General features: G+C 48.5%; 1 protein-coding gene across 2 annotated transcripts in view; it reads right to left on the reverse strand.

The window, feature by feature from the left end:
* LOC123761547 (glutamyl aminopeptidase) overlaps positions 1-27,044 on the reverse strand; it is a 705,879-nt gene that overhangs the window by 33,528 nt on the left and 645,307 nt on the right. For both annotated transcript variants that reach the window (XM_069330802.1, XM_069330803.1), the window contains exons 12-14: positions 21,593-21,720; positions 12,244-12,447; positions 5,976-6,049 (exon numbers count right to left, since the gene is read on the reverse strand). In XM_069330802.1, the coding sequence (XP_069186903.1) occupies positions 5,976-6,049; positions 12,244-12,447; positions 21,593-21,720 (406 nt within the window). The remainder of the gene's footprint in view (positions 1-5,975; positions 6,050-12,243; positions 12,448-21,592; positions 21,721-27,044) is intronic.

Genomic DNA, 27,044 nt, shown 5'->3' on the forward strand with positions numbered 1-27,044 from the left:
GTTTGCTGCCACCTCTCCTAGCGCCGTGACTTCTCCCTGTTCTATTGTAAAGACCTCCTGGAACCTTTTGTTAAGTTCTTCACACACCTCTTTGTCATTCTCTGTGTACCTGTCCTCGCCTAACCTAAGTTTCATCACCTGTTCCTTCACTGTTGTCTTCCTCCTGATGTGACTGTGTAGTAGCTTTGGTTCGGTCTTGGCTTTATTAGCTATATCATTTTCATACCTTTTCTCAGCTGCTCTTCTCACACTAACATACTCGTTCCTGGTTCTCTGGTATCTCTCTCTACTTTCTGGTGTTCTGTTATTACGGAAGTTCCTCCATGCCCTTTTGTTCAGCTCCTTTGCTTTCATACATTCCTTATTAAACCACGGATTCTTCCTTTGCTACTCTGTTTTTTCCTGTCGGGCTGGGACAAACCTGCTTACAGCCTCCTGACATTTTTGGGTGACATAACCCATCATGTCTTGTACGGACTTGGTTCCGAATTCTGTGTCCCAATGTATATCCCATAAGAATTTATTCATCTCCTCATAGTTTCCCTTTCGGTACGCCAGCCCTTTGTGTGTGTGTGTGTGTACTCACCTATTTGTCCTCACCTATTTGTGCTTGTGGGGGTTGAGCTTTGGCTCTTTGGTCCCGCCTCTCAACTGTCAATCAACTGGTGTACAGATTCCTGAGCCAACTGGGCTCTATCATATCTACATTTAAAACTGTGTATGGAGTCAGCCTCCACCACATCACTGCCTAATGCATTCCATCCGTTAACTACTCTGACACTGAAAAAGTTCCTACTAACGTCTCTGTGGCTCATGTGGATACTCAGTTTCCACCTGTGTCCCCTTGTTCGCGTCCCACCAGTGTTGAATAGTTCATCCTTGTTTACCCGGTCGATTCCTCTGAGGATTTTGTAGGTTGTGATCATGTCTCCCCTTACTCCTCTGTCTTCCAGTGTCGTAAGGTGCATTTCCCGCAGCCTTTCCTCGTAACTCATGCCTCTTAGTTCTGGGACTAGTCTAGTGGCATACCTTTGGACTTTTTCCAGCTTCGTCTTGTGCTTGGCAAGGTACGGGCTCCATGCTGGTGCCGCATACACATGTGTGTGTGTGTGTGTGTGTGTGTGTGTGTGTGTGTGTGTGTGTGTGTGTGTGTGTGTGTGTGTGTGTGTGTGTGTGTGTGTGTGTGTGTTGTTGGTCACGATTTCTTTGGCGATGGTCTTAACAAACAACCTTAACAGCTTTAACAAACAACACAGAAATCATGGATAGATACAGCGATAGCAGGAGGCTCGACATGAGCGAGGCACTACACATCAAAAAGTCAACACCAGCAATCAACAGTCAATTACGCGTAACTATATTCTACCCACTCCAAGACGCCGACCCAACATAAGAGCAGCAAGAGAAAGTGTGGGCCAATACTCCTTCTGCAGTTACTTTCATTCGTATGCCTTTCATGCCCCAATTAATACCCACCTCACCCAAAACATTTGTGTCATATCACTTCACCCAAAACAAATGGCAACCGCAGATCAACATAGGCTGCCGAAGGAGGCATGGTCGATATAGGGAACTATTGAAGTGAAAGAAACCTTTTGACATCACCAGATCGTTGGACACGTAACTGATGACATCAGAGAACATTCTCGTTGATGCTTTACTAGATATTCTCGTTGATGCTTTACTAGATATTCTCGTTGATGCTTTACTAGATATTCTCGTTGATGCTTTACTAGATATTCTCGTTGATGCTTTACTAGATATTCTCGTTGATGCTTTACTAGATATTCTCGTTGATGCTTTACTAGATATTCTCGTTGATGCTTTACTAGATATTCTCGTTGATGCTTTACTAGATATTCTCGTTGATGCTTTACTAGATATTCTCGTTGATGCTTTACTAGATATTCTCGTTGATGCTTTACTAGATATTCTCGTTGATGCTTTACTAGATATTCTCGTTGATGCTTTACTAGATATTCTCGTTGATGCTTTACTAGATATTCTCGTTGATGCTTTACTAGATATTCTCGTTGATGCTTTACAAGATATTCTCGTTGATGCTTTACTTGATAAACGACGGGTAAAGTGGGGTGTTGGATTTTCAACTTTGTATCAAACAGAATGTAGAGAATGACGGTCAATCAAGTAAGATGAAGCCCAAGTGCAGTGAAAAGCTCTGTATCCCAGGGCACAGTCCTGGCACCGCTGTTATTTATCAATCTTATTTCGGATATAGACAGAAATACTAGTCACAGCTTCGTGTCATCCTTTACAGATGATAAAATAATCAGCATGAAAATTTCATGCGTAGAAGACACTGAAAAACTGCAGGCATATATAAATAAGGTCTTCGATTTGGCAACTGAAAACAACCTGATGTTTAATGGTGACAAGTTCCAGGTACCAAGGGATGATAGACACGAGGAAGGTAAACGAAACACAGGGTACAGGACACAGGGTACAGGACACAGGGTACAGGACACAGGGTACAGGACACAGGGTACAGGACACAGGGTACAGGACACAGGGTACAGGACACAGGGTACAGGACACAGGGTACAGGACACAGGGTACAGGACACAGGGTACAGGACACAGGGTACAGGACACAGGGCACAGGACACAGGGCACAGGACACAGGGTACAGGACACAGGGTACAGGACACAGGGTACAGGACACAGGGTACAGGACACAGGGTACAGGACACAGGGTACAGGACACAGGGCACAGGACACAGGGTACAGGACACAGGGCACAGGACACAGGGCACAGGACACAGGGTACAGGACACAGGGTACAGGACACAGGGTACAGGACACAGGGTACAGGACACAGGGTACAGGACACAGGGTACAGGACACAGGGCACAGGACACAGGGTACAGGACACAGGGCACAGGACACAGGGTACAGGACACAGGGTACAGGACACAGGGTACAGGACACAGGGTACAGGACACAGGGTACAGGACACAGGGTACAGGACACAGGGCACAGGACACAGGGTACAGGACACAGGGCACAGGACACAGGGTACAGGACACAGGGTACAGGACACAGGGTACAGGACACAGGGCACAGGACACAGGGCACAGGACACAGGGTACAGGACACAGGGTACAGGACACAGGGTACAGGACACAGGGTACAGGACACAGGGTACAGGACACAGGGTACAGGACACAGGGCACAGGACACAGGGTACAGGACACAGGGTACAGGACACAGGGTACAGGACACAGGGTACAGGACACAGGGTACAGGACACAGGGTACAGGACACAGGGTACAGGACACAGGGTACAGGACACAGGGTACAGGACACAGGGTACAGGACACAGGGCACAGGACACAGGGTACAGGACACAGGGTACAGGACACAGGGTACAGGACACAGGGTACAGGACACAGGGCACAGGACACAGGGTACAGGACACAGGGTACAGGACACAGGGTACAGGACACAGGGTACAGGACACAGGGTACAGGACACAGGGTACAGGACACAGGGCACAGGACACAGGGTACAGGACACAGGGTACAGGACACAGGGTACAGGACACAGGGTACAGGACACAGGGTACAGGACACAGGGCACAGGACACAGGGCACAGGACACAGGGTACAGGACACAGGGCACAGGACACAGGGTACAGGACACAGGGCACAGGACACAGGGTACAGGACACAGGGTACAGGACACAGGGTACAGGACACAGGGTACAGGACACAGGCCACAGGGTACAGGACACAGGGTACAGGACACAGGGCACAGGACACAGGGTACAGGACACAGGGTACAGGACACAGGGTACAGGACACAGGGCACAGGACACAGGGTACAGGACACAGGGTACAGGACACAGGGTACAGGACACAGGGTACAGGACACAGGGTACAGGACACAGGGTACAGGACACAGGGCACAGGACACAGGGTACAGGACACAGGGTACAGGACACAGGGCACAGGACACAGGGTACAGGACACAGGGTACAGGACACAGGGTACAGGACACAGGGCACAGGACACAGAGTACAGTACACAGGGCACAGGACACAGGGTACAGGACACAGGGTACAGGACACAGGGTACAGGACACAGGGTACAGGACACAGGGTACAGGACACAGGGTACAGGACACAGGGCACAGGACACAGGGTACAGGACACAGGACACAGGGTACAGGACACAGGGTACAGGACACAGGGTACAGGACACAGGGTACAGGACACAGGGTACAGGACACAGGGTACAGGACACAGGGTACAGGACACAGGGCACAGGACACAGGGTACAGGACACAGGGTACAGGACACAGGGTACAGGACACAGGGCACAGGACACAGGGTACAGGACACAGGGTACAGGACACAGGGCACAGGACACAGGGTACAGGACACAGGGTACAGGACACAGGGTACAGGACACAGGGTACAGGACACAGGGTACAGGACACAGGGCACAGGACACAGGGTACAGGACACAGGGTACAGGACACAGGGTACAGGACACAGGGTACAGGACACAGGGCACAGGACACAGGGCACAGGACACAGGGTACAGGACACAGGGTACAGGACACAGGGTACAGGACACAGGGTACAGGACACAGGGTACAGGACACAGGGTACAGGACACAGGGTACAGGACACAGGGCACAGGACACAGGGCACAGGACACAGGGTACAGGACACAGGGTACAGGACACAGGGTACAGGACACAGGGTACAGGACACAGGGCACAGGACACAGGGTACAGGACACAGGGTACAGGACACAGGGTACAGGACACAGGGTACAGGACACAGGGTACAGGACACAGGGTACAGGACACAGGGTACAGGACACAGGGTACAGGACACAGGGTACAGGACACAGTCAGACACAGTCCTAGAAGGAAAGCAACACGTAGAAGATCTGGTAAATATGATGTCTGACGACCTGACATTTAGTGAACATAACCGAGCTGTAATAACTGGTGCTGTCCCTTCTTGATTATTGCACGGTACTTATTTCCGCTTTCAGAGTGGGACAGATCTCTGAATTAGAGGGAATACAGAGAACATATACGACACACATAGACACGATAAAACATTAAAATCATTAGGACCGTCTCAAAGCTCTCAAAATGTACTCTCTGGAAAGGAGGCGAGAGAGGTATGAAACAGTATACATGGAAGATACTTGAAGGCCAGGTCCCAAATCTGCACAGCAGAATAACAAGATACTGGAACGAAAGATACAGAAGGAAATGCCGAATCGAACCAATGAAGAGCAGAGGTGCCATAGATACAATCAGAGAACACTGAACATCAGAGGTCCACAGGTGTTCAACACCCTCCCAGCAAACGTTAAAAATATTGTTGGGACAAATGTGGAAGTCTTCAAGAAGCACTTACATAAGTGCTTGCAAGAAGTGCCGGACCAACCAGGCTGTAGTGGATATGTGAGCCTGCGGGCCGCTCTAAACAACAGCCACATCACCATGTACTCACACAACAGTAAACAGGACCATGTACTCATTCAACAGTAAACAGGACTTTGTACTCACTCAACAGTAAACAGGACCATGTACTCACTCAACAGTAAACAGGACTATATACTCACTCAACAGTAAACAGGACCATGTACTCACTCAACAGTAAACAGGACTATGTACTCATTCAACAGTAAACAGGACCATGTACTCACTCAACAGTAAACAGGACTATGTACTCACTCAACAGTAAACAGGACCATGTACTCACTCAACAGTAAACAGGACTATGTACTCATTCAACAGTAAACAGGACCATGCACTCACTCAACAGTAAACAGGACTTTGTACTCACTCAACAGTAAACAGGACCATGCACTCACTCAACAGTAAACAGCACTATGTACTCACTCAACAGTAAACAGGACCATGTACTCACTCAACAGTAAACAGGACTTTGTACTCACTCAACAGTAAACAGGACCATGTACTCACCTCTCCAAGTGACTTCCAGTATCGTTCCAGCCGAGGCGTTCCACGTGGTCGCTCACCAGTCTAACCATGAACCTCTGAAACATCACAGGTCTTGTTATACAGGACTTGTTATACGCAGGTCTTGTTATACAGGACTTGTTATACAGGACTTGTTATACGCAGGTCTTGTTATACAGGACTTGTTATACAGGACTTGTTATACGCAGGACTTGTTATACAGGACTTGTTATACGCAGGTCTTGTTATACACAGGTCTTGTTATACACAGGACTTGTTATACACAGGACTTGTTATACACAGGTCTTGTTATACACAGGACTTGTTATACACAGGACTTGTTATACACAGGACTTGTTATACACAGGACTTGTTATACGCAGGACTTGTTATACACAGGACCTCGTAGCCTGGTGGATAGCGCGCAGGACTCTTAATTCTGTGGCGCGGGTTCGATTCCCGCACGAGGCAGAAACAAATGGGCAAAGTTTCTTTCACCCTGAATGCCCCTGTTACCTAGCAGTAAATAGGTACCTGGGAGTTAGTCAGCTGTCACGGGCTGCTTCCTGGGGGTGGAGGCCTGGTCGAGGACCGGGCCGCGGGGACACTAAAGCCCCGAAATCATCTCAAGATAACCTCAAGATAGGACTTGTTATACACAGGACTTGTTATACACAGGTCTTGTTATACACAGGACTTGTTATACACAGGACTTCTTATACACAGGACTTGTTATACACAGGACTTGTTATACACAGGACTTGTTATACACAGGACTTGTTATACATAGGTCTTGTTATACACAGGACTTGTTATACACAGGACTTGTTATACACAGGACTTGTTATACACAGGACTTGTTATACACAGGACTTGTTATACACAGGTCTTGTTATACACAGGTCTTGTTATACACAAGACTTGTTATACACAGGTCTTGTTATACGCAGGACTTGTTAAACACAGGACCCAACCACATCCACTCATGTGCCCAACCACATCCACTCATGTGCCCAACCACATCCACTCATGTGCCCAACCACATCCACTCATGTGCCCAACCACATCCACTCATGTGCCCAACCACATCCACTCATGTGCCCAACCACATCCACTCATGTGCCCAACCAATGCTTGACAAAATTTACCTCACGTCCGATATAATAATTAACAATGTATTCCATGAATCAACAACATTATTTGGAATCCAATATTTATCGAAGTATTTTGAGAATGTAAATTAATCCTGTTTGTATCCATTGCCACGTGTTGTATTTAGCAGTGATCTGGTTTAAAGCCATAATAATATAACTCATGTTATGCTTAGTTAGCTGATACCACCATGTAGCCCTCCCCTCTCCCTGTTATACACCCACTGAAGCTCTCTGCTCAAGACAACTCGTAATGTTGGAGATTAGCTTTGTGGGAGAGTTGGGAGGCAGATGTGGCCGTGTATGACGACAGCTGCTACACTGCAGGTGTGGCAGTGTCTGACGACAGCTGCTACACTGCAGGTGTGGCAGTGTCTGGCCACAGCAGCTACACTGCAGGTGTGGCAGTGTCTGGCCACAGCAGCTACACTGCAGGTGTGGCAGTGTCTTGCCACAGCAGCTACACTGCAGGTGTGGTCCGGTCTACACCATACACTAGTACACAATGCCCCCCCCCCCACACTATACACCAGTACACAATGCCCCCCCACACACTATACACCAGTACACAATGCCCCCACACACCATACACCAGTACACAATGCCCCCACACACACACCATACACCAGTACACAATGCCCCAACCACACCAAACACCAGTACACAATATCCCCACACACCATACACCAGTACACAAAGTTCGCACACACAATACACCAGTACACAATGCCCCACACACAATACACCAGTACACAATGTCCCCACACACGCCATACATCAGTATACAATGTCCCCACACATACCATACACCAGTACACAATGTCCCCCACACTATACACCAGTACACAATGCCGCCACACACACCATACACCAGTACACAATGCCCCCACACACGCCATACATCAGTACACAATGTCCCCACACATACCATACACCAGTACACAATGCCACACACACCATACACCAGTACACAATGCCCCACACACACCATACACCAGTACACAATGTCCCCCACACCATACACCAGTACACAATACCCCCCGCACCATACACCAGTACACAATGCCGCCACACACCATACACCAGTACACAATGCCCCCACACACACACTATACACCAGTACACAATGTCCCCACACACACTATACACCAGTACACAATGCCCCACACACCATACACCAGTACACAATGCCCCCACACACACACCATACACCAGTACACAATGCCCCCACACACACACCATACACCAGTACACAATGCCCCAACCACACCAAACACCAGTACACAATATCCCCACACACCATACACCAGTACACAAAGTTCGCACACACAATACACCAGTACACAATGTCCCCACACACGCCATACATCAGTACACAATGTCCCCACACATACCATACACCAGTACACAATGTCCCCCACACTATACACCAGTACACAATACCCCCCGCACCATACACCAGTACACAATGTCCCCACACACGCCATACATCAGTACACAATGTCCCCACACATACCATACACCAGTACACAATGCCGCCACACACACCATACACTAGTACACAATGTCCCCCACTCACCATACACCAGTAAACAATATCCCCACAGACACCATACACCAGTACACAATGTCCCCACACACACCATACACCAATACACAATGTTCCCCCACACACACTATACACCAGTACACAATGTCCCCACACACACCATACACCAGTACACAATGTCCCCCACACCATACACCAGTACACAATACCCCCCGCACCATACACCAGTACACAATGCCGCCACACACCATACACCAGTACACAATGCCCCCACACACACACTATACACCAGTACACAATGTCCCCACACACACTATACACCAGTACACAATGCCCCACACACCATACACCAGTACACAATGCCCCCACACACACACCATACACCAGTACACAATGCCCCCACACACACACCATACACCAGTACACAATGCCCCAACCACACCAAACACCAGTACACAATATCCCCACACACCATACACCAGTACACAAAGTTCGCACACACAATACACCAGTACACAATGTCCCCACACACGCCATACATCAGTACACAATGTCCCCACACATACCATACACCAGTACACAATGTCCCCCACACTATACACCAGTACACAATACCCCCCGCACCATACACCAGTACACAATGTCCCCACACACGCCATACATCAGTACACAATGTCCCCACACATACCATACACCAGTACACAATGCCGCCACACACACCATACACTAGTACACAATGTCCCCCACTCACCATACACCAGTAAACAATATCCCCACAGACACCATACACCAGTACACAATGTCCCCACACACACCATACACCAATACACAATGTTCCCCCACACACACTATACACCAGTACACAATGTCCCCACACACACCATACACCAGTACACAATGTCCCCACACACACCATACACCAGTACATAGTGTTCCCCCACACACACCATACACCAGTACACAATGTTCCCCCACACACACCATACACTAGTACACAATGTCCCCACACACACCATACACCAGTACACAATGTTCCCCCACACACACCATACACCAGTACACAATGTTCCCCCCCACACACCATACACCAGTACACAATGCCACACACACCATACACCAGTACATAATGTTCCCCCACACACACCATACACCAGTACACAATGCCACACACACCATACACCAGTACACAATGCCACACACACCATACACCAGTACACAATGTCCCCACACACACCATACACCAGTACACAATGTCCCCACACACACCATACACCAGTACACAATGCCACACACACCATACACCAGTACACAATGCCACACACACCATACACCAGTACACAATGTCCCCACACACACCATACACAAGTACACAATGCCACACACACCATACACCAGTACACAATGTCCCCACACACACCATACACAAGTACACAATGCCACACACACCATACACCAGTACACAATGTCCCCACACACACCATACACCAGTACACAATGCCACACACACCATACACCAGTACACAATGCCACACACACCATACACCAGTACACAATGTCCCCACACACACCATACACCAGTACACAATGTCCCCACACACACCATACACAAGTACACAATGCCACACACACCATACACCAGTACACAATGTCCCCACACACACCATACACCAGTACATAATGTTCCCCCACACACCATACACCAGTACACAATGCCACACACACCATACACCAGTACATAATGTTCCCCCACACACCATACACCAGTACACAATGCCCCACACACACCATACACCAGTACACAATGCCCCACACACACCATACACCAGTACACAATGCCCCACACACCATACACCAGTACACAATGTTCCCCCACACACACCATACACCAGTACATAATGTTCCCCCACACACCATACACCAGTACACAATGCCCCACACACACCATACACCAGTACACAATGCCCCACACACACCATACACCAGTACACAATGCCCCACACACCATACACCAGTACACAATGTCCCCACACACACCATACACGAGTACACAATGTCCCCACACACACCATACACCAGTACACAATGTCCCCACACACACCATACACCAGTACACAATGTCCCCACACACACCATACACGAGTACACAATGTCCCCACACACACCATACACCAGTACACAATGTCCCCACACACACCATACACCAGTACACAATGTCCCCACACACACCATACACCAGTACACAATGTCCCCACACACACCATACACCAGTACACAATGTCCCCACACACACCATACACCAGTACACAATGTCCCCACACACACCATACACCAGTACACAATGTCCCCACACACACCATACACCAGTACACAATGTCCCCACACACACCATACACCAGTACACAATGCCCCTACATCATACACCAGTACACAATGCCCCCCACACACCATACACCAGTACACAATGCCCCACACACACCATACACCAGTACACAATGCCCCCCACACACCATACACCAGTACACAATGCCCCCCACACACCATACACCAGTACACAATGCCCCCCACACACCATACACCAGTACACAATGCCCCTACATCATACACCAGTACACAATGCCCCACACACACCATACACCAGTACACAATGCCCCTACACCATACACCAGTACACAATGCCCCACACACACCATACACCAGTACACAATGCCCCTACACCATACACCAGTACACAATGCCCCAAACACACCATACACCAGTACACAATGCCCCAAACACACCATACACCAGTACACAATGCCCCTACATCATACACCAGTACACAATGCCCCCCACACACCATACACCAGTACACAATGCCCCTACACCATACACCAGTACACAATGCCCCACACACAACATACACCAGTACACAATGCCCCCACACACACCATACACCAGTACACAATGCCCCCACACACAACATACACCAGTACACAATGCCCCCACACACCATACACCAGTACACAATGACCCCACACACAACATACACCAGTACACAATGCCCCCACACACACCATACACCAGTACACAATGCCCCCACACACAACATACACCAGTACACAATGCCCCCCACACAACATACACCAGTACACAATGCCCCCACACACCATACACCAGTACACAATGCCCCCACACTCACCATACACCAGTACACAATGCCCCCTCACCATACACCAGTACACAATGCCTCCACACACACCATACACCAGTACACAATGCCCCCACACAACATACACCAGTACACAATGCCCCCACACACAACATACACCAGTACACAATGCCCCCACACACCATACACCAGTACACAATGCCCCCACACACCATACACCAGTACACAATGCCCCCACACTCACCATACACCAGTACACAATGCCCCCACACAACATACACCAGTACACAATGCCCCCCACACACCATACACCAGTACACAATGCCCCCACACAACATACACCAGTACACAATGCCCCCCACACACCATACACCAGTACACAATGCCCCCACACAACATACACCAGTACACAACTATACTGACCCTGAAGTAGGGGTAGACTTTAGTAGTCCTGAGGAGCCTGGCCATACGGTCGAGGTGAGAGGTGACGGTGCTCCAGGCGATGTAGTGGCTCTCACTCCTCATGTAGGCCACCAGGGAGAGGGCGGTGTCGTAGGGCAGGTACCCCGCACCGGCCAGGTTGAAGGCGTCGTCCAGCAGACCCGCTCTGTCTGTCACGTTCAGGACCTGCAGGGAGGAGTTGTTGTAGTTGTTGAAGGTGGGTGGTTGTTGTGAGGGTAGTGGTTGGTGATGGTGGGTGGTTGTTGTGAGGGGTAGTGGATGGTGATGGTGGGTGGTTGTTGTGAGGGGTAGTGGTTGTTGAAGGTGGGTGGTTGTTGTGAGGGGTAGTGGTTGTTGAAGGTGGGTGGTTGTTGTGAGGGTAGTGGTTGGTGATGGTGGGTGGTTGTTGTGATGGTAGTGGATGTTGAAGGTGGGTGGTTGTTGTGAGGGTAGTGGTTGTTGAAGGTGGGTGGTTGTTGTTAGGGTAGTGGTTGGTGATGGTGGGTGGTTGTTGTGAGGGTAGTGGTTGTTGAAGGTGGGTGGTTGTTGTGATGGTAGTGGATGTTGAAGGTGGGTGGTTGTTGTGAGGGGTAGTGGTTGGTGATGGTGGGTGGTTGTTGTGATGGTAGTGGATGTTGAAGGTGGGTGGTTGTTGTGAGGGTAGTGGTTGGTGAAGGTGGGTGGTTGTTGTGAGGGTAGTGGTTGTTGAAGGTGGGTGGTTGTTGTTAGGGTAGTGGTTGGTGATGGTGGGTGGTTGTTGTGAGGGTAGTGGTTGTTGAAGGTGGGTGGTTGTTGTGATGGTAGTGGATGTTGAAGGTGGGTGGTTGTTGTGAGGGGTAGTGGTTGGTGATGGTGGGTGGTTGTTGTGATGGTAGTGGATGTTGAAGGTGGGTGGTTGTTGTGATGGTAGTGGATGTTGAAGGTGGGTGGTTGTTGTGAGGGGTAGTGGTTGGTGATGGTGGGTGGTTGTTGTGATGGTAGTGGATGTTGAAGGTGGGTGGTTGTTGTGATGGTAGTGGATGTTGAAGGTGGGTGGTTGTTGTGAGGGGTAGTGGTTGGTGATGGTGGGTGGTTGTTGTGATGGTAGTGGATGTTGAAGGTGGGTGGTTGTTGTGAGGGTAGTGGTTGGTGAAGGTGGGTGGTTGTTGTGATGGTAGTGGATGTTGAAGGTGGGTGGTTGTTCTGAGGGTAGTGGTTGGTGATGGTGGGTGGTTGTTGTGAGGGCAGTGGTTGGTGATGGTGGGTGGTTGTTGTGAGGGCAGTGGTTGGTGATGGTGGGTGGTTGTTGTGAGGGCAGTGGTTGGTGATGGTGGGTGGTTGTTGTGAGGGCAGTGGTTGGTGATGGTGTGTGGTTGTTGTGATGGTAGTGGTTGGTGATGGTGGGTGGTTGTTGTGAGGGGTAGTGGTTGGTGATGGTGGGTGGTTGTTGTGAGGGTAGTGGTTGGTGATGGTGTGTGGTTGTTGTGATGGTAGTGGTTGTTGAAGGTGGGTGGTTGTTGTGATGGTAGTGGTTGGTGAAGGTGGGTGGTTGTTGTGAGGGTAGTGGTTGTTGAAGGTGGGTGGTTGTTGTGATGGTAGTGGATGGTGGTGGTGATGATTGTGCTGATGGTGGTGATGACTGTGCTGGTGGTGGTGATGATTGTGCTGATGGTGGTGATGACTGTGCTGGTGGTGGTGATGACTGTGCTGGTGGTGGTGATGATTGTGCTGATGGTGGTGATGACTGTGCTGGTGGTGGTGATGACTGTGCTGATGGTGGTGATGACTGTGCTGGTGGTGGTGATGACTGTGCTGGTGGTGGTGATGACTGTGCTAGTGGTGGTGATGACTGTGCTGGTGGTGGTGATGACTGTGCTGGTGGTGGTGATGACTGTGGTGGTGATGACTGTGCTGGTGGTGGTGATGACTGTGCTGGTGGTGGTGATGATTGTGCTGGTAGTGGTGATGATTGTGCTGGTGGTGATGACTGTGCTGGTGGTGGTGATGACTGTGCTGGTGGTGGTGATGACTGTGCTGGTGGTGGTGATAATTGTGCTGGTGGTGGTGATGATTGTGCTGGTGGTGGTGATGACTGTGCTGGTGGTGATGACTGTGCTGGTGGTGGTGATGACTGTGCTGGTGGTGGTGATGACTATGCTGGTGGTGGTGATGACTGTGCTGGTGGTGGTGATGACTGTGCTGGTGGTGGTGATGATTGTGCTGGTAGTGGTGATGATTGTGCTGGTGGTGATGACTGTGCTGGTGGTGGTGATGACTGTGCTGGTGGTGGTGATGACTGTGCTGGTGGTGGTGATAATTGTGGTGGTGATGATTGTGCTGGTGGTGGTGATGACTGTGCTGGTGGTGATGACTGTGCTGGTGGTGGTGATGACTGTGCTGGTGGTGGTGATGACTGTGCTGGTGGTGGTGATGACTGTGCTGGTGGTGGTGATGACTGTGCTGGTGGTGGTGGTGATGACTGTGCTGGTGGTGGTGATAATTGTGCTGGTGGTGGTGATGATTGTGCTGGTGGTGGTGATGACTGTGCTGGTGGTGATGACTGTGCTGGTGGTGGTGATGACTGTGCTGGTGGTGGTGGTGACTGTGCTGGTGGTGGTGATGATTGTGCTGGTGGTGGTGATGACTGTTCTGGTGGTGATGACTGTGCCGGTGGTGGTGATGACTGTGCCGGTGGTGGTGATGACTGTGCTGGTGGTGGTGATGACTGTGCTGGTGGTGGTGATAATTGTGCTGGTGGTGGTGATGATTGTGCTGGTGGTGGTGATGACTGTGCTGGTGGTGATGACTGTGCTGGTGGTGGTGATGACTGTGCTGGTGGTGGTGATGACTGTGCTGGTGGTGGTGATGACTGTGCTGGTGGTGGTGATGACTGTGCTGGTGGTGATGACTGTGCTGGTGGTGGTGATGACTGTGCTGGTGGTGGTGATGACTGTGCTGGTGGTGGTGATGATTGTGCTTGGTGTTGTGATGATTGTGCTGGTGGTGGTGATGACTGTGCTGGTGGTGGTGATGACTGTGCTGGTGGTGGTGATGACTGTGCTGGTGGTGGTGATGACTGTGCTGGTGGTGGTGATGACTGTGCTGGTGGTGGTGATGACTGTGCTGGTGGTGGTGATGACTGTGCTGGGTTCCAGAACTTTTGTTTTTTTCTTGTTAGTGTATTTGTAAACAATGATCACTTGGCGGTAGGTGGAGTCGATGGTTCTTGTGAGTGATGAGTTGTGGTGAGTGATGAGTTGTGGTGAGTAATGAGTTGTGGTGAGTGATGAGTTGTGGTGAGTGATGAGTTGTGGTGAGTGATGAGTTGTGGTGAGTGATGAGTTGTGGTGAGTGATGAGTTGTGGTGAGTGATGAGTTGTGGTGAGTGATGAGTTGTGGTGAGTGATGAGTTGTGGTGAGTGATGAGTTGTGGTGAGTAATGAGTTGTGGTGAGTGATGAGTTGTGGTGAGTGATGAGTTGTGGTGAGTGATGAGTTGTGGTGAGTGATGAGTTGTGGTGAGTGATGTGTTGTGGTGAGTGATGAGTTGTGGTGAGTAATGAGTTGTGGTGAGTGATGAGTTGTGGTGAGTGATGAGTTGTGGTGAGTGATGAGTTGTGGTGAGTAATGAGTTGTGGTGAGTGATGAGTTGTGGTGAGTGATGAGTTGTGGTGAGTAATGAGTTGTGGTGAGTGATGAGTTGTGGTGAGTGATGAGTTGTGGTGAGTAATGAGTTGTGGTGAGTAATGAGTTGTGGTGAGTGATGAGTTGTGGTGAGTGATGAGTTGTGGTGAGTAATGAGTTGTGGTGAGTAATGAGTTGTGGTGAGTGATGAGTTGTGGTGAGTGGTGAGTAATGAGTTGTGGTGAGTAATGAGTTGTGGTGAGTGATGAGTTGTGGTGAGTGACGAGTTGTGGGGAGTGGTGAGTTGTGGTGAGTGATGAGTTGTGGTGAGTAATGAGTTGTGGTGAGTGATGAGTTGTGGTGAGTGATGAGTTGTGGTGAGTAATGAGTTGTGGTGAGTAATGAGTTGTGGTGAGTGATGAGTTGTGGTGAGTAATGAGTTGTGGTGAGTAATGAGTTGTGGTGAGTGATGAGTTCTGGTGAGTGACGAGTTGTGGGGAGTGGTGAGTTGTGGTGAGTGATGAGTTGTGGTGAGTGGTGAGTTGTGGTGAGTGATGAGTTGTGGTGAGTGATGAGTTGTGGTGAGTGATGAGTTGTGGTGAGTGATGAGTTGTGGTGAGTGACGAGTTGTGGTGAGTGATGAGTTGTGGTGAGTGACGAGTTGTGGTGAGTAATGAGTTGTGGTGAGTGATGAGTTGTGGTGAGTGATAAGTTGTGGTGAGTGATGAGTTGTGGTGAGTGATGAGTTGTGGTGAGTGATGAGTTGTGGTGAGTAATGAGTTGTGGTGAGTGATGAGTTGTTATGGTTGGTGGTAGCGAGTACTCACCAAGTTGTGCTTGCATGGGTTGAGTTTCAGCTCTCTGGTCCCGACTTCGATCTGTCAATCAACAGGTGTACAGATTCCTGAGCCTATTGGACTCTATCATATCTACACTTGAGACTGTGTGTTGAGTCAGGCTCCAGCACATCACTGCCTAATACATCCCATTTGTTAACTACCGTGACACTAATGTCTCTGTGGACCATTTGAGTACAAAGTTTCCACCTGTGTTCCCTTGTTCGTGTTCCACCTATGCTAAATGGTTTATCCTTGTCCACCCTATCAATTCCTTTGAGAATTTTTTCTGTGGTGATCATGTACGTCTCTCCTAACCCATCTGTCTTCCAGAGACGTGAGGTTTAATTCGGGTAGTCTTTCCTTGTAACTCATGCCTCTCAGTTATGGGACCATTTTGGTGGCATACCTCAGAATCTTCTCTAACCTTGTCTTTTGTTTAACTAGGGGTGGACTCCAGGCTGGAGCTGCACACTCTAGGATTGATTTGACATATAGTATCCAAGATTCTGAATAATTCCGCACACACGTTTCTAAAGGTAGTTATTATCTTGGCCAGTCTAGTATATGCCACTATTGGTACCCTTTTGACGTGGGCCTCTGGGGACAGGTTCGGTGTGGTATCAATCACCAGATCTTTCTCTCTATTTGTCTCTTGCAGGATTTCACCTCCCAGATGGTATCTTGTGATCAGCCTCCTGCTCCCTTCACCTAATTTCATTACTTTACACTTTCCTGAGTTAAATTTTAGTAGCCATTATCTAGACCATTCCTCAAGTTTGTCCAGGTCATCCTGTAGTCTCTGTCTATCTTCATCTGTCTTGATTCTTCTCGTAATTTTGGCATCATCAGCAAACATTGAGAGTAATAATCGTTTACATATATCAGAAACAGGATAAGTCCAAGTACAGAGCCCTGTGGGACTCCGCTGGTGTCATCTCGCTACTCTGAAGTCTTCCCCACACAGTTACTTGCTGTTGTTTGTTGTTATAGCTTCAGCTACTCAAAACAAAAAGTTCCAAATAGCACGGGCTATGGTGAGCACGTACTGGACTTGAATGGCACAGGAGACAAGGTGATCACGAAGTTACTCGTTGTTTCCTGTTGCTTAGATACTCCATTATCCACTGGAGCACCTAACCTTTACTCATGCCTGTTGCTCCAACTTTTATAACAGCCTTTTATGGAGAACAGTGTCAAAGGCTTTCTGACAAACTATGCCATAAGGCTTTCTTTTTCTTGACTAAATTTGGCGCGTGGTCATATAATTGTATGAGTCGTGTGAGGCACTGTTTACCATCCCTGAACCCATGCTGGCGGTGGGTTTCAAGCTCCTTCTCTTTACATCATCACCAGCTTCATCCTCGCCATCTTTTCCTTGAGAAAGTGGTGAGCGTGTGGTGGTTGATGGCGGAGGTGGTGTGAGTGTAGGGAGAGAGCACGTTGTAAGTGGTTGTGGTAGTTGTGGTACTGATGATGTGTAATGATCTGGGGCTCAGATCATTGGTTCTCCCTTCTCCCCTCTTTTCCCTCCCCTTCTCCCCTCCTTTCCTTCTCCCTCTCCCCTCCTTCCTTCTCCCCTCCCCTTGGCCGTCATTCGTCTCCTCCTCTTCCCCCCCCCCCTGTCGCCCATTTGTCAGGGTCAAGAGGTTGACCTGAGGGTAGGGTGGTCGTGGATACCTTGGCTTCTCCCACTCAACTTCCCCACTCAGATATTTCCCTCTCCACCCCCTCTAATCCCACCGCTGCCACCATTGTAACGACCGCTTACCCTGTCGTAATAACCGCGGCCCCTATTGTAATAACCCAATGTTCCCCAGTATTAATCCTGTTATCGTGTTATCTCTCGTGATCGTAATATACGCTCTCTGTTGTACATCTCTGTCTCTCTCCACTCAATACCCCAGCTTAACACTGTTACAGTCCAGTATGACCCCTCACTGGACTGCCACGTATGTAAGAGGAATATTAAATGAGGAAGATACACCAAGGACAAGGGTTATTAGATAAAAAAAACAATAACAAAACACATTTACACTGCCACCACCTTCCCGACCAACCATACCTGAATGTGTCTGTCACCGATCCCCCAGGAAGGCAAGGAATCAGTAACCATGGGACTCCGGGTAATATGAATTACAGTAATAAATTTTGGAAAAATTAGTTTGTTTAATTCCCGTTACTTATTTGAATCCAAGGGTAACTTTAGTATCCATTAATAGTAGGAGAACATGGGGGCTTCCAATACAACACCTAAAAATGACAAAGTAGCAAAATATATCAAAGGGGAGTTAAGTGAATACCACTGGACAAGCTATACAATTTATTTTATGAAACATGTAAATTAAGACAATTTGAACACATCACCTATTCTATTTCCCTAGAGGCACAATGGATATTTACCGAGGACACAAAACTCAAGTGCACTATACCTTAAATACCCGCACCACGGCCAAGATGTTGATGGCTGCCCTCAGCCCCGAGGATACGGGCTTGCGGCCCTGTTCCTAATACACTCCCAAGACACACTAATGAAATTTAGTTTTTCCAACTTATTGTTGGGAAGGATTACTCCTCCCACCATCTAATACAGCCCCAGGGCTCCACCCATTATTTTGGCCCTGGCCAACCATTTAACACGTAGGCCTGAGGTCTGGCTCTCTAGGGCCAATAAGGACTTGGCCCTTATCTCAGGCCAATCACCTTCACTGATCTGTCGTGGAAGCTACATGAATTTCTGAAGATTGAGTCAGCTCTCCCCAGCTAGAGAAGGGGGACAAGGCGCGTCTATGGAGCCCAGACACCTGCGAGCAATGTTTACAAAACTGATAATTTATGTTCAAGCCTGTCTCCTCTAAGATAGGAGTAGGGACATTTGACTCTGCCTGGTATGGGGAAGGCCGCTGCTGAGAGGGACAGCCTCCTCTTCCCCCCCCCCTGTCGCCCATTTGTCAGGGTCAAGAGGTTGACCTGAGGGTAGGGTGGTCGTGGATACCTTGGCTTCTCCCACTCAACTTCCCCACTCAGATATTTCCCTCTCCACCCCCTCTCATCCCTCTCTGTCCCTCTCAGCAGCGGCCTTCCCCATACCAGGCAGAGTCAAATGTCCCTACTCCTATCTTAGAGGAGACAGGCTTGAACATAAATTATCAGTTTTGTAAACATTGCTCGCAGGTGTCTGGGCTCCATAGACGCGCCTTGTCCCCCTTCTCTAGCTGGGGAGAGCTGACTCAATCTTCAGAAATTCATGTAGCTTCCACGACAGATCAGTGAAGGTGATTGGCCTGAGATAAGGGCCAAGTCCTTATTGGCCCTAGAGAGCCAGACCTCAGGCCTACGTGTTAAATGGTTGGCCAGGGCCAAAATAATGGGTGGAGCCCTGGGGCTGTATTAGATGGTGGGAGGAGTAATCCTTCCCAACAATAAGTTGGAAAAACTAAATTTCATTAGTGTGTCTTGGGAGTGTATTAGGAACAGGGCCGCAAGCCCGTATCCTCGGGGCTGAGGGCAGCCATCAACATCTTGGCCGTGGTGCGGGTATTTAAGGTATAGTGCACTTGAGTTTTGTGTCCTCGGTAAATATCCATTGTGCCTCTAGGGAAATAGAATAGGTGATGTGTTCAAATTGTCTTAATTTACATGTTTCATAAAATAAATTGTATAGCTTGTCCAGTGGTATTCACTTAACTCCCCTTTGATATATTTTGCTACTTTGTCATTTTTAGGTGTTGTATTGGAAGCCCCCATGTTCTCCTACTATTAATGGATACTAAAGTTACCCTTGGATTCAAATAAGTAACGGGAATTAAACAAACTAATTTTTCCAAAATTTATTACTGTAATTCATATTACCCGGAGTCCCATGGTTACTGATTCCTTGCCTTCCTGGGGGATCGGTGACAGACACATTCAGGTATGGTTGGTCGGGAAGGTGGTGGCAGTGTAAATGTGTTTTGTTATTGTTTTTTTTATCTAATAACCCTTGTCCTTGGTGTATCTTCCTCATTTAATATTCCTCTTACATACGTGGCAGTCCAGTGAGGGGTCATACTGGACTGTAACAGTGTTAAGCTGGGGTATTGAGTGGAGAGAGACAGAGATGTACAACAGAGAGCGTATATTACGATCACGAGAGATAACACGATAACAGGATTAATACTGGGGAACATTGGGTTATTACAATAGGGGCCGCGGTTATTACGACAGGGTAAGCGGTCGTTACAGATGGTTGGCAGATCGTGGATAGTAGTTGTGGTAGAGTAATAACAATATTCTGATATTATTATCAGAAACAAAAGAGGCAGAGACGGAGGGAGAGAGAGAGAGAGAGAGAGAGAGAGTGGAGGGGGGAGGGTGCAGGGGAGAGAGAGAGAGTGGAGGGGGGAGGGTGCAGGGGAGAGAGAGAGAGTGGAGGGGGGAGGGTGCAGGGGAGAGAGAGAGAGTGGAGGGGGGAGGGTGCAGGGGAGAGAGAGAGAGAGAGAGAGAGAGAGAGAGAGAGAGAGAGAGAGAGAGAGAGAGAGAGTGGAGGGGGGAGGGTGCAGGGGAGAGAGAGAGAGTGGAGGGGGGAGGGTGCAGGGGAGAGAGAGAGAGAGAGAGAGAGAGAGAGAGAGAGAGAGAGAGAGAGAGAGAGAGAGAGAGAGAGAGAGAGAGAGAGAGAGAGAGAGAGAGAGAGAGAGTGGAGGGGGGAGGGTGCAGGGGAGAGAGAGAGAGTGGAGGGGGGAGGGTGCAGGGGAGAGAGAGAGAGTGGAGGGGGGAGGGTGCAGGGGAGAGAGAGAGAGTGGAGGGGGGGAGGGTGCAGGGGAGAGAGAGAGAGAGAGAGAGAGAGAGAGAGAGAGAGAGAGAGAGAGAGAGAGAGAGAGAGAGAGAGAGAGAGATGCAGCGTCTGCTAACTACCTGAGAGTTGTTAAGGAGGAGGGAGATGAGGTGTTGCCACATGGAGGGTTGGTAGTTGACCCGGTAGTAGCCATAGTGGCCGAGGTTGACCTTGACCCAAGACGCGCCCGCCGGCTTCCTCAAGGTCACTGCCGGAATATAACACATTATCACAACACATCTTCAAAGAACTTGACGTAACTGAAAAATAAAGCTTGTTTTGAGAGATAAAGATATAAATAATATAAGATAAATCCCAGAACTGAGGTTCATTGTATAAATAATACAATGAATGATAACACAGAAATTGTATAATGAAACCACCTACACTGCAAACCACCAACACTACAAACCACCTTCACTGCAAACCACCAAACCACCTACTCTGCACGTGTGGTGAAGTGTAGGTGCACGTACACTCCCGTGCACTGGGCACGTAAATGGCCGTTGAAGCACATTTGAGAAAAGAGAGCGTGTAGCAGTTTATAAGTGTAAGATTAAGGGAGAGAGAGCGGCGAGAGGAAGCAGGGAGGCTTGAGGTGGCCAGCCGCCGCCGAGCTGTCCCCATGGCAGCCATGGCAGCCATGGCAGCCATGGCAGACGCCTCGGGGACGCCACTTTGCTCGCCAAGCAAGTGGCCTGTGATTGGCCAAAAGGTATAGGCCTGAGGTGCGCGTCTCTCTGATTGGCTAGTTTGAGAAGAGACGGTGAAGCCGGCACCCTGCCGGCCTGGCATCAGGACGGCATCCTGCCATAGACAGTATGCTGGTCAGACAGGGTTTCGACCAGCCAAGTGAAACTGGTGTCTCTAGCGGCTTCTAGTACATCTTCATATACTCGCACAAAGGATGAGGGTCCGCTGGGAACATACCAGAATCTGGGATCTCGTCGTATTTGCGTGTGATATAAAGGAAGTACATTAACTGGAAGGGAGAAGTGGGTAAGCCATACGAGCTGAGTGCAACACTGTCATAAGTCCCCGTCTCCAGCCATCAATCAGACTTCGTCTGATCTACTAGTGTCATTTAGCAGTAGAGAGATCTGGGAATATCTTGCCCAGTGTTCAGGGCAGTTTCCCCTACATATTTGTGGGAATTTCGGTAAACAGAAACGCTCACAGTGTTCGGTGCCCGTGTGTACGTGTACCACGCTTCGCCCTGAGGGAGCTGCGAAGCCGTCCTATTGAAGGTGTACAAACTGAGCCGAGCCGTATGGGCTCCACACGGACTACTCTAGCCTAGCTATCGCCGTACTAAGAGACTACAGTGCTACAGCAGTGTGTGTGAATGTGCCGGCCGTATAATTGAGTAAGTACCCCCTGTGTCGTATTTGGTGATTTATATCTCTAAACCTGAATTCAAGGTCAGGTGATCCGCCAGCATTGTTCTTTAGTACCTGTTAGGTGAAGAGAAGCGCGAAGCACGTGAGATTTTCACCCCTATATAACGTCATTGTCATCAAGGAGACGACTTTAGCTGTTGTGTGCAGACGTACGTGTGTGTGTGTGTGTGTGTGTGTGTGTGTGTGTGTGTGTGTGTGTGTGTGTGTGTGTGTGTGTGTGTGTGTGTGTGTATGTGTGTGTGTGTGTGTGTGTGTGTGTGTGTGTGTGTGTGTGTGTGTGTGTGTGTACTCACCTAGTTGTACTCACCTAGTTGTGTTTGCGGGGGTTGAGCTCTGGCTCTCTGGTCCCGCCTCTCAACCGTCAATCAACAGGTGTACAGATTCCTGAGCCTATCTGGCTCTATCATATCTACACTTGAAACTGTGTATGGAGTCAGCCTCCACCACATCACCCCCTAATGCATTCCATTTGTCAACCACTCTGACACTAAAAAAGTTCTTTCTAATATCTCTGTGGCTCATTTGGGCACTCAGTTTCCACCTGTGTCCCCTTGTGCGTGTTCCCCTTGTGTTAAATAGACTGTCTTTATCTATCCTATCAATCCCCTTCAGAATCTTGAATGTGGTGATCATGTCCCCCCTAACTCTTCTGTCTTCCAGCGAAGTGAGGTTTAATTCCGGTAGTCTCTCCTCGTAGCTCATACCTCTCAGCTCGGGTACTAGTCTGGTGGCAAACCTTTGAACCTTTTCCAGTTTAGTCTTATCCTTGACTTGATATAGACTCCATGCTGGGGCTGCATACTCCAGGATTGGCCTGACATATGTGGTATACAAAGTTCTGAATGATTCTTTACACAAGTTTCTGAATGCCGTTCGTATGTTGGCCAGCCTGGCATATGCCGCTGATGTTATCCGCTTGATATGTGCTGCAGGAGACAGGTCTGGCGTGATATCAACCCCCAAGTCTTTTTCCTTCTCTGACTCCTGAAGAATTTCCTCTCCCAGATGATACCTTGTATCTGGCCTCCTGCTCCCTACACCTATCTTCATTACATTTGGTTGGGTTAAACTCTAACAACCATTTGTTCGACCATTCCTTCAGCTTGTCTAGGTCTTCTTGAAGCCTCAAACAGTCCTCTTCTGTTTTAATCCTTCTCATAATTTTAGCATCGTCCGCAAACATTGAGAGAAATGAATCGATACCCTCCGGGAGATCATTTACATATATCAGAAACAAGATAGGACCGAGTACAGAGCCCTGTGGGACTCCACTGGTGACTTCACGCCAATCGGAGGTCTCACCCCTCACCGTAACTCTCTGCTTCCTATTGCTTAGATACTCCCTTATCCACTGGAGCACCTTACCAGCTACACCTGCCTGTCTCTCCAGCTTATGTACCAGCCTCTTATGCGGTACTGTGTCAAAGGCTTTCCGACAATCCAAGAAAATGCAGTCCGCCCAGCCCTCTCTTTCTTGCTTAATCTGTGTCACCTGATCGTAGAATTCTCTCAAGCCTGTAAGGCAAGATTTACCCTCCCTGAATCCATGTTGTCGATTTGTCACGAAGTCCCTTCTCTCCAGATGTGTTACCAGGTTTTTTCTCACGATCTTCTCCATCACCTTGCATGGTATACAAGTCAAGGACACTTGTGTATGTGTGTGTGTGTGTATGTGTGTGTGTGTTTGTGTGTGTGGACACATGGGAAACATACAGAGTGTATTAGAACTAGGGCTAAGGGCCGTCCTAGAGAGTTTATACTCCATACTGGTGGGATTTTATGTGATTACATCTCTAGGTGAATTATGTCATGCCCCATGTCCACTTGTATAGTCTTCTGCCGGAGAGGAGAGCCAGTTCTGGCCATCATTTTCTTGGTAGAGTGACTTATGTAACACCGGAGATTTACTGGCATTTGATATTGTGGTGTGATACCAGTGTGTGTTTTTATACAAGTGTTATGTATTCCAAGGCTGCGATAAATTTAATTATCTATATATGTGGCTGACCTGTTTAATGTAATTTGGTGGATTTGTGGTGGAGCGAGAGTAACGTCGCTGTCGGGAGCGACAGCTGACACCTCTGTAGAGTAACGTGAATTTATGGGATTAATTATCAATCCGTGGGATCGCTAATCACTTGCCCAAGTTGACCGGGAGTGTTATCTCCTTAGTGTTCCACATTAGCGTTTAATAGCTGAGAACTACAGGTGAGATCAGCAAGTACTATATATAATTATAGTGTCACGAAACCTAGTACTAACCTAATATTACTTACCTAATTGTGCTTGCGGGGGTTGAGCTTTGTCTCTTTGATCCCGCCTCTCAACCGTCAATCAACTGGTGTACAGATGCCTGAGCCTACTGGGCTCCATCATATCTACATTTGAAATTGTGTATGGAGTCATCTGTTATCTTCTCTGACACTGAAAAAATTCTTTCTAACGTCTCTGTGGCACATCTGGGTACTAAGTTTCCACCTGTGTCTCCGTGTTCGTGTCCCACCCGTGCTGAAGAGTTTGTCTTTGTCCACCCTGTCAATTCCCCTGAGAATTTTGTAGGTGGTTATCATGTCTCCACTTACTCTTCTGTTTTCAGGGACGTGAGGTTCAGCTCCTTTAGCCTTTCCTCGTAGCTCATACCTCTCAGTTCCGGGACGAGCCTGGTGGCATACCGCTGAATAGTGTGTTATTGCTGTGGTTGCAGCAAATTAGAACATACGTGTTCTAATTATTCGATCACCGTGTGTGTTATTGCTGTAGTTCAGCAAATTGTTTGGACCGTGTTCTAATGATTTAGATCACCGAGTGTGTTTTTTACTGGTGTTCTACAGTAATTGTCAATTGTAACGGATTGTAATTGTTTTAGATCATCGAGTGTTGATTTATTGTGTGGAGGGTGAACATGTCATTGGGACGAGGACTTGGTGTTATTATTCTGTATGTTTGGTTGTCATCCAAGTCCAGAATTCAGTGAATGTTGATTGAGAGGGAGATTAATGTAAGGTCACAAAGGGAACACCCATTGCTTATAGAGGAATTGTTCATAAGACAATTTGAGTTAACGTATGATACGTTTGGGCAAATCCACAAGGGACGTGACGAGGATTCGAACCTGCGTCCGAGAGCATCCCAGATGCTGCCTTATTCGACTGAGCTACGACAAGGTCAAAAGGAGTTCAAACCGAAGTTCTACTGAACTTACTGGATCCTGCAGCCTCTCCGAGGCACAAACCAGGGTTTTACACAACTCCCCCCAGGCACTCGAGCTATGTCAATAGGCTGTTCTCCCTCTTCGCCCTTACTTCATTACACACAGAAATCACAATTGCGTGATGCATCAAATGAACAAATCCACAAGGGCCGTGACGAGGATTCGAACCTGCGTCCGAGAGCATCCCAGACGCTGCCTTAATCGACTGAGCTACGACATGGTCAAAAGGATCCTCGAATCCTCGTCACGTCCTTGTGGATTTGTTCATTTGGTACATCACGCAATTGTGATTTCTGTGTGTAATACGTTTGGGTTAATTATTTTCCAAGGAACAGCTGTTTTGGTCGGTCAGGGAGCCAAGTCAAGCAGCCACTTCAGGCAAAGTCAGACAGGTTGTAGGAATTTCGGGAGGGCTGAAGTCTTGCATTTAAGGGGCAAAGTCACCCGAAAATCCGATGAAAAATGGAATATTTACGAAAAATTACGAAAAATACTACAACGTTCTGGCAACACTGTGGTCCAAACCGTTTAATGATATCTTGAAAAATAACGTAATTAGAGTCAAATTTCCCGCTGCAACTTTCGTGAATCTGGTCCTCGCGCCGTGAGTACGCCGCGGGGTATTGTATCTTACGTTGTAGATGTCTTATTTTTCGTAATAGCGTTGAAAATAACATGTTATGCATAAAATGAATATACACTAACCATATGGCAACACAACATATGGTCTGACACGAGGGTGGTGCAGTCAGTGACTGCGTGTCTCTCATGGAGAGAGGATGTATGCTGATGCGCTCACACAATATCTCTCAGAACATGCTATTTTTGGATTTTTAGCTATTTGTACTGCAATATGACTTACCAAACGAACAAGAGAGAAGCATTGACAGCTAGATGCATGCGAGCTCTCCATACGAGCTG

The sequence above is a fragment of the Procambarus clarkii genome, chromosome 24, assembly GCF_040958095.1.
Source record: "Procambarus clarkii isolate CNS0578487 chromosome 24, FALCON_Pclarkii_2.0, whole genome shotgun sequence".
NCBI classification, from domain to species: domain Eukaryota; kingdom Metazoa; phylum Arthropoda; class Malacostraca; order Decapoda; family Cambaridae; genus Procambarus; species Procambarus clarkii.